Source organism: Echinops telfairi, unplaced genomic scaffold, assembly GCF_000313985.2.
Source record: "Echinops telfairi isolate 266 unplaced genomic scaffold, ASM31398v2 ScPeMD7_18;HRSCAF=68, whole genome shotgun sequence".
Taxonomy (NCBI): Eukaryota; Metazoa; Chordata; class Mammalia; order Afrosoricida; family Tenrecidae; genus Echinops; species Echinops telfairi.
Window position 1 is genome coordinate 57219529 of NW_022103915.1, and position 8899 is coordinate 57228427.

Genomic DNA, 8899 nt, shown 5'->3' on the forward strand with positions numbered 1-8899 from the left:
ACTTCCCAGAAACAACCCAGTAAACAGTGTGGCTTTATCTGACCTCTGGCTAGACAAAGAAGGAAAACTTCCAGGAGGGAGAGGTCAAACAAACATCTATTCTCTATCTTATTGATTTGTTTCTCTAGTACCCCACTCCCACACCGGAAGCGCTATGGGTATCATTTGGATTACCATGAGAGAAAGAGAAAGTAAGAAAGTCGAGAGGCTCATGGACGTTCAAAGAAGGCGAAAAAGATGATTGGTCTGAAGGCCAACCTCTACCATAGCAGTGTCATGCTGAGAAAATACAAACGAAAAAGACTATCAAGATGCATGAAAAGAGAAACACCAAACAAAAGAATGATGAGAAGACTCCACAAGGTGCAGTACCTGCCTCTGCTGGACAGGGAGAGACAGTCTCGAGCGAAAGTACTTTCCAGTAGGATCAAACAAAAACGAAAAGAGAAAGCGGGGAAATGGGAAGTCCCTCTGCTCAAAGTCTGTGTCCAGGGAGAAACTGAAGTCCTAAAAATTATTCGAACAGGAAGGAGGAAAAAGAAGGCCTGGAAAAGGATGGTTACTAAAGTTTGCTTTGTCGGGGATGGCTTTACACGGAAACCACCGAAGTATGAACGATTCATCAGACCCATGGGCTTACGTTTCACGAAGGCACCTGTTACGCACCCTGAACTTAAAGCCACCTTTTGCTTACCAATACTTGGTGTAAAGAAGAACCCCTCATCCCCACTGCGCACAACGCTGGGTGTTATTACCAAAGGGATCGGAATTGAAGTGAATGTGAGCGAGCTGGGCCTGGTGACGCAAGGAGGCAAGGTGATTTGGGGGAAACATGGCCAGGTTACCAACAATCCTGAAAACTATGGGTGCATAAACGCGGTCCTGCTGGTTTGATGGCACTTTATACAAGGAACCCCCTTTATTTGTGAGGATGACAAATGAATCAGAAAAGCCACCACTATTACCTTGTGCTTCTGAGTCCTACCCAACGGTTTACATGTCTGACGTCAGCAGGAGAACTATTTATAAAGAAAAGCAAAACCTTAAAATGGAAAAAAAAAGTACAATATTTATATTTTAAATTCTTCAAGCAAAATAGGAATATTTTTGCAACGTGAAAATTACAGGAATTCAAAATTCAATATCTATAATCAGCCAGTGTAATTTATTAAGTAAGAATGTTGTCAATGGCCACTTTTACATTACAACAGGAAGAGTCTAGTAGCAGCTGAGAGACCATCTAACTCACACTGCAGAAAATATTTACTATCTGTCACTAGACTGAAAACATTTACCAACTATTGGTCCAAAAATGATGTTACTGAAGTCAAAACCCAGCCCAGGCAGAAAGATGGCATTTCTGGAGGTTGTGGCTGCTTACTACTCATTTACTTAGTACGTATCGATTGAGCACCCGCTTTCTCTATACAGTTAATACTGAGGTTAGTACCAAATAGCTTAAAAAGAAAAACAACAAAAGACCTTTGCCCAGTTCCTTGATTCATATCGACTTTCTACATAGTAGATACTAAATGTTTGTTGATTATATTACTAAATAAAGTGAATTAACAAAAACCCTTTTCATTGTGAATTAGGTAAAGTTTTACAGAGAAGATCATCAGTTCATATTCAATGATTCATTGAATTTTGTTCAAGTCATCCATTGCAATACTCTAAATGCACCATTGCTTATTCCACTTCCTCCCTGTGTTTCCTAGTTTTATTCCACCTCCTTCATCCTTTGAACTTTGCCCTTGGGTAAATTTTGCCTCCTTGGTCTTAAGTAGTTGGTTATTCTACCACCTGAACGATCATACTTCCAGGCCTAAAGGGTGACTCAGAGCCATAGTCTCCAACCAATACTCAAAAAACCCTACACTGCCATGCACTCTCTCTGGACTCCCAGTGACCCTGTAGGACAGCTGTATTTCATGATTTTGAATTTTATTTCACATTTTCTTCCACTCTATTTAGGACCTTCTAAGGTGATCCTTTTCAGAGCAGTTGTTAGTTTTAGTTGGGTACTAACTAGAACTTTTGGTCTCAGGATTGGAGACTGATGTTTGTTTGGTTTACAGTTCCTTGTCCAGGTCCTTGGACAACTGTTTTCATGGATCTTTCATCAATCTCATTTCCTTTGAACAGGGAGAGACCAATAGTTGCATCTTAGATGGCTGTTTACAAGCTTTCAAGACCCCAGTCACAATTCAGCAAGGGAGAATGTCTTTGTGAACTATGCTATACCAATTAACCTTGGTGCCCGTGAGACTGTGGCCCTGATCCTCCAGCTCCAGCAACTTATTCCCTTAAAGTGTTTGCATAACTTTGTCCACCAGATTCATACATATAATAGCAGCAAAGGTAAATACACCTTTATAAATACCCTCTTTAAAACATAATCACAATATACTCGCCTACTCGTCCACACTTTCCAGCCTCCGTGTCTGTCCAAGCATCTACTTGTAGATCACTATTACAGGGTTGTGTACATAATAGAATTTTCCTTTGTTGCTTTAATTCTTACAAGCCTCCCAGTGTCTTTCTCTGCCTTGATCATTTTTCCCCTCTAAGTTCTCTCTTACTGTTTATTGCCTTCCAGTTCACACAAGTTAACAATTGTCTACCATTTAGCCCAAGACTTCCTCTCCCTCCCACTTCTGGTAATCATCAAAGAATGTTTCTTTTAGTGTGCAAACCTTTTCTTCCAAAAAATAAATAATAAATCATCATCACCTATAATATTTGCCTTTATATGATTGCCTGATTTCACTAAGCACAATGTCTTCTGGGTTCATTCATATTATATAGGGTACTTTACAGATACATGATTATTTTTAATGTTGCATGATATTCCATTTTGAGAATGTACCAAGTTTATTTATCTATTCTTCCACTGATGGGCATTTAGACGGTTTCCATGTTTTAAAATGGTAACAGGGCTGCAATGAATTTGGCTTTGCATATATCTACTCTAGTCGTGGCTCTTATTTCTCTAGGAGATACACCAAAAGTGGGATTGCTGGGTAATATGCTATTATTATCCCCAACTTTCTGAGGATATGTCACACTGGTTGTGTCATTTTATAATCCTACCAACAGTGTATGAGGGTTCCGGTTTTTCCACACCTTTGCCAGTGGGTATGTTTTTTTTTTAACTTTGCTCTTATTGTTGGAGTGAAGTAATAATCTCATTTTTATTTGTATCTCTCAAATGGCTAATGATCTTGTGCCTCCACGAATGTCTTCTTTGGTGAAATGTCTGTTCATGTCCTTTGACTATTGTTTAATCGGTTGTCTTGTGGTAGTACTGGAGTTTTAAATATTTTTTAAAAATATTTTTAAAAGATTAACTCATCTGATGTCATTTCCTCAGTTGGTTGATTCTCTTATTCTCTTGGTGAAATTTTTGGGTGCACCTAAGTGTCCTATTTTTAGGAGGTCCTGGTCATCTATTGTCTTCTGCTGTTTGTGTGCTTTTCATTATGTTTGATAGTGTGTTTATGCCTTGTATCAAGTCCCCTAAGTCTGTTACTATTTTTTTCATTAATGATCTTTATAGTTCTCGGTTCTAACATTTAGGTCATTGATCCAGCTTGAGTTCATTTCTTTTTTCTGCCAAATGAAAGCCAGTCTTGCCAGCACCAATTGTCAAAGAGTCTACCTCTTGCCCTTTTTTTTTTTTTTAACACTTTATTAGGGGCTCATACAACTGTTATCCCAATCCATACACACATCAATTGTGTAAAGCGCATTTGTATATCGTTTCTCAAAACATTTTCTCTCCATCTAAACCCCGGACATTAGGTCCTCATTTTTCCCCTCCCTCCCCGCTCCCCCCTCCCGCATGAGCCCCCGATAGTTTATAAATGGGTATTTTGCCATATCTTACCCTGTCCGACGTCTCCCTTCATCCACTTTTTGGTTGTCTGTCCCCCAGGGAGGAGGTCACACGCAGCTCCATGCAATCGGTTCCCTCTTTCCTACCCATTCTCCCTTTACCCTCCCTGTTTTGCCACTCACACCACTGGTCCTATAGGGCTCATCCGTCCTGGATTCCCTGTATTTTCAGTTCCTATCTGTACCAGTGTACATCCTCTGGTCTAGCCAGTCTTGCAAGATAGAATTTGAGTCATGGTAGTGGGAGCAGGGAGGAAACCTTTAGGAACTAGAGGAAGGTTGTATTTCTCATCATTGTTACATCGCACCCTGACTGGCTCATCTCCTCCCCGAGACCCCTCTGCAAGGGGATCTTTGCCCTTTTAATATATTTCAGCCCTTTGTCAAAAATCAGCTGGTTGTAAGTGGATGGATTAGTTCTAGGTTCTCAATTCTGTTCCACGCCTTGTGCGTGTACCAGGTGGCCAGTACATAGAAGGCCAGTACATAGAAATTGCCTCGTTTTGTTAGATTGCACAGCACACTACAAAGTATTTAATTTATTAAAGGCATCATTTTGAAGAGTGAGTTCGTTTGCTGGAGTCAGACTAATGGAATTCAAATCCTGACTCCACCACTTATTGGATTTTGCCATCGTGAGCAACCAGTTTGCCATCTTTGTGCCTTGGCTTACTCATCGGTAAAATGAGGATGTAAAAAACATCCACTAAATTAAAAGCGCTCCCACCTATGGGAAGGAAATCTGGTGGCATCATGGTTATGCCTTGAGCTCCCCCCGGCAGCTGTCAGCTGCAAACCACCATCCACCGGACAAAGACTGGGCTTTCTGTTTACTCCGGCAAACAAGTCGCAGAAACGCACAGGGGCAGCTCTGTGCTGTCCTGTAGAATCGCCATGAGTCGGCATCACAGTGGGCCTGACAGTGTGTCATAGAAACCAAGAGCCACATTCACTGTTCTACAGTTGCTTCTGAGTCATTAGATCACACAGGGTGCGTTTGCTAGGCTAAAGGACTCAGCACTAGGGGGAAAAGTGAGGTGTATGGGAGCGATCCTAACAGCCATAGTGAATGCCAGGGGAAACCTAGTGGCTTACAGCAATGTATTTCCAAGGAGTTAAAAGGGCCAGTGTGTGCCCTTTCCACCCGCTTTCCACCCCCCACACCAAGTGCTGCTCCGGCTGCACCACCTCGCTCTGTGCTCTGGGCTCCTGCTAAGCCAGCGCCGCCTGCCTCCCTCTAGTCGCCATCATGATCATCTACCCGGACCTCATCGCCGTGATGAGATGTTCTCCGACATCTACCAGATCTGGGAGATCGCAGACGACGAGCTGTATCTGGAAGTGGAGGGGAAGATGGTCAGCAGGACCGAAGGTAACACCGATGACTCGCTCATTGGTACTAACCCCTCAGCTGAAGGCCCCTACGGTGATGGAACAGGAAGCACAATGGTCACTGCTGTTGATATTGTCATGAACCATCACTTGCAGGAAACCAGCTTCACAAAAGAAGCCTACAAGAAGTACATCAAAGACTACATGAAATCAAACAAAGGCAAACGACGTGCAGAAACCAGGGGCGCGGAACAAATTAAGCACATCTGAGATAGTTCTCTAGAGAACCCTGTCTAACACAACATCCTTGCAAATTTCAAAAACTGCCAGTGCTTTCTTGGTGAGAACATGAATCCAGACGGCATGGTTGCTCTGCTGGACTACCGTGAAGATCGTGTGACCCCGTATATGACCTTCTTTAAGGAAGGCTTAGGGATGGAGACATGCTAACACAGTGGGCAGCTCATGACCGATCGCCTTTCATCCTAACCGGCTGCTGTTCACCCACCCGACACCAGGACAAACAGAACTGATGTCATCGTGAGCTCTTCATTTACTTTTGACCACGATTTATATGGAGCAGAGTCATTTAAAAAAATTAAAAATCATTTTATTAGGGGCACATACAACTTTTATCACAATCCATACATACATCAATTGTGTAAAGCACATTTGTACATTCATTGCCCTCATCATTCTCAAAACATTTGCTTGCCCTGGCATCAGCTCACAAAGGCATTTTTTTTAAGGTAAAAAAAGTCGTGTAGGTATCTAAAAATAAAATGCATGTAAACTCACTTGAGAACGCTTCCTAGTTGACTATCAGGAAACTAAATTCACCCTCTAGTGCTCCTGGAGAAGCTAGAGCCACGTGTAGACCGCTGCAGTGTGAGGCTGTCTCCAGAGGCCTGCTCCAGCCAAACTACTGTATAGGGATCAGAAGAGAACAGAGACAAGAATCCAAAGGCTTAATTTTGAGTTTAAGTAAAGGGAGCGACCATGTTCTTAGCGGTGCCAGCATCTGAAGTGGACCCTTAAGCATTTCATCACCTACAAATGGATGAGCTTATCAAAAGAATAAAGAGACTAACAATTGAAAAAAAAAAATAGAAAGAAAACGGCCAGCGTGTAGTACCCAAAACACAAATTCACTGCCATCGAATCGATTCGGACTCGGCGTGGAGACCAGGAAGGCGCCCCGCCTTCGCGTGGGTACCAGCCCCAACCGCTGTCACGGTTCAGAAAGAAGGGGAGATGGCGGGTCAGGGATGAGCCAGATAACTCTAAGCGCTGAGTGGTTCAATGACGCACTTGGGATGAAGGACGCGCCATTCCCAACCAGACACCGAGGAAAGGCATTCCCTCCCACTCGTCCCCTCCCAGCAGCAAAGGAGCGCAGGCTCATCTCCACTTTTAAGCTGTAGGCTCCCCGTCCCGGCCCGTCAAGTGGGAGGAGCTGCCGAGTCTGCGCCGGCGCACCCGCAGCTGGGCGGGGCCCAGGCGAGGCGCGTCCGGAAGGGGCGGAGCCGCTGCAGTGGCGCCAAAACGCAAACATGGCGCCAGAGCGGGTGCGGAGCCGGGCGCTCTCGGCCTTTAAGCTTCGTGGCTTGATGCTTCGGGGGTGAGTCCAGCCGGCAAAGCGCGGGGCGGGGGAGGTGAGCCGAGACCGCGGTACCGATCGAGGCAGCGAAACGCGCCTCGGTGGCTCCCAGTCCGCGTAGGGGAGCTTGGCCTTAACTAGTGACAGGACACCTAAGAGAGCCTTTTGTGGCCGATCGACTTGTTCGATTGACAGGACACCTAAAAGAGCCTTTTGTAGCCGATCGACTTGCTCGATACTTTCTTGTTTCTCTGACGCTTGAGCAAAATATCGACGTTTCACCTCCGTAGGGCAGACGCTCCTCCTACAGTTGACAAATGGAGCCCGAAAAGCACTGATCTGTCTCGAAGTAGCAGCTAATTAGTGTGACTCGGGCACCTACCACCCTCCCTAAGCCTCTGCAAAATGGGAGTATCTACGCTATTTCACGGAACTACAGTGACATCAAGTGAGACCCAAATGTACCTCGGTAGATGTCAGTGTTGCCGATGTTAGGGTGCCCGAACCATCACAATGTCGGCTCAAGGATTTCCTGGAGAGTTAAAAGCTAAGCTTAAGGCATGCGTATTCAGAAAGGTCCTTGGTGGTGTGGCGGTTATGAGTTGGGTTGCCAATCTGGAGGTTAGCAGTTAGAAACCACCAACCAGCCCATGAGGGAAAGATTATAGGCTGCCTACTGCCGAAAGACTTGACAGTCTTGGGGCAGTTCTACCCTGTCCTGAAGGGTCCCCAAGAGTCAGAATTAATTGGCTTAATGGCATTGTGTAGGTTCTCACCTGGTTATTTAAATATTTTTCTTTTTCTGTTTTAATTTAAAAAATTTTTTTCTTTACAGTTTAGCCTTAAAAGTAATTTAAAAAATCATTTTAATGGGGGTTCGTACAATTCTTTTCACAATCCATACATACAGCCATTGTGTCAAGCATATTTGTACATTTGTTGCCAACATCATTCTCAAAGCATTTGCTTTCTACTTGAACCTTTAATATCAGCTCCTCATTTTCCCCTTCCCTTCCCATCCCACTCCCCCCCTCATGTACCCTTGATAATTTATAAATTATTATTTTGTCATATCCTGCACTGTCTGACATCTCCCTCCAAAAGCAAGTTTTAGGAGCAATAGAAACAGGCCTTTCCAAGATTTTTCTCATTTACATCTGCGTTGATTTTTAGAATACAATATTTTATATAGTGTATATTGAAACCCTTATGTACTAGATTTTTTGTACTTATTGTTTTGTTTATAATATTTTATTGTGTTTTGGTGAGGTTTTGGTTTTTTTTACCAGCAATTTAGGTTACCTTTAAACTATTTCTATATATATTGTTCATTGTGTGTTAGAGCTTAAATTCTGAGTCACCCCGGTTTTCAGAAGGCTGTGGATGTCCTTGACAGCCCAAAATCCATTTGCAGCATCCCCATGTAGATTCAGCCTCCACTGAATTGCTTCCGATCATTAACCAAGGATGTAGATAACCTTGGCTTCAGACAGAGTACCTTGGAAAGTATATTTCCCCAGTGGTCTGCAGCCAGCCCAGAGAAGAGGTGTGTCCTTGATGGAGCTCACCTTATTGGTGACATTACCAAAAACCAAACTCACTGATTTCCTTTTGATTCTGACTCATAGGTTATAGGACAGGGTAAAACTGATCCTGGGGGTTTCCAAGACTAACTCTTTACTGGAGTAGAAAGCCTGCAGAGTGGTTGAAGGACTGCCGACCTTGTGACCAGCCCAACTCATAACCACTGTGCCACCAGGCTTCCTAAGGGGACAGTGTGGAAGTCACACGGTCATGAATCATTGCCCTATCAGTCTCTCCCTTACTGTCCTGGTCAGACTTACTAGATCAATTGAGACTTGAGGAATCCCTGGAACTATCACCCTAAGGTACCCATTAAACTTGGAATTTATACCATTCCCCAGAAGTCATCTTTGAGCTTCACTCATCAATTAAAAGCATAATTGTTCTCCTTAAAAAAAAATCACCCGGTAAACAAGCGGCCATCTAGCTCTGAAGCAACAAAGCCCACATGGAACAACATATCAACCTGTGTGATCACGGGGTGTC

General features: G+C 43.7%; 1 protein-coding gene and 2 pseudogenes across 1 annotated transcript in view; all 3 read left to right on the forward strand.

The window, feature by feature from the left end:
• The window catches only part of LOC101644203, a 2813-nt pseudogene extending 1889 nt beyond the window's left edge, over positions 1-924 (forward strand).
• A 4222-nt stretch (positions 925-5146) lies between these two features.
• On the forward strand, positions 5147-5679 carry LOC101640860 (annotated as a pseudogene).
• A 1103-nt stretch (positions 5680-6782) lies between these two features.
• POLE2 (DNA polymerase epsilon 2, accessory subunit) overlaps positions 6783-8899 on the forward strand; it is a 41712-nt gene continuing 39595 nt past the window's right edge. The window contains exon 1 of the mRNA XM_004698569.3: positions 6783-6850. Within this exon, the coding sequence (XP_004698626.1) occupies positions 6783-6850 (68 nt within the window). The remainder of the gene's footprint in view (positions 6851-8899) is intronic.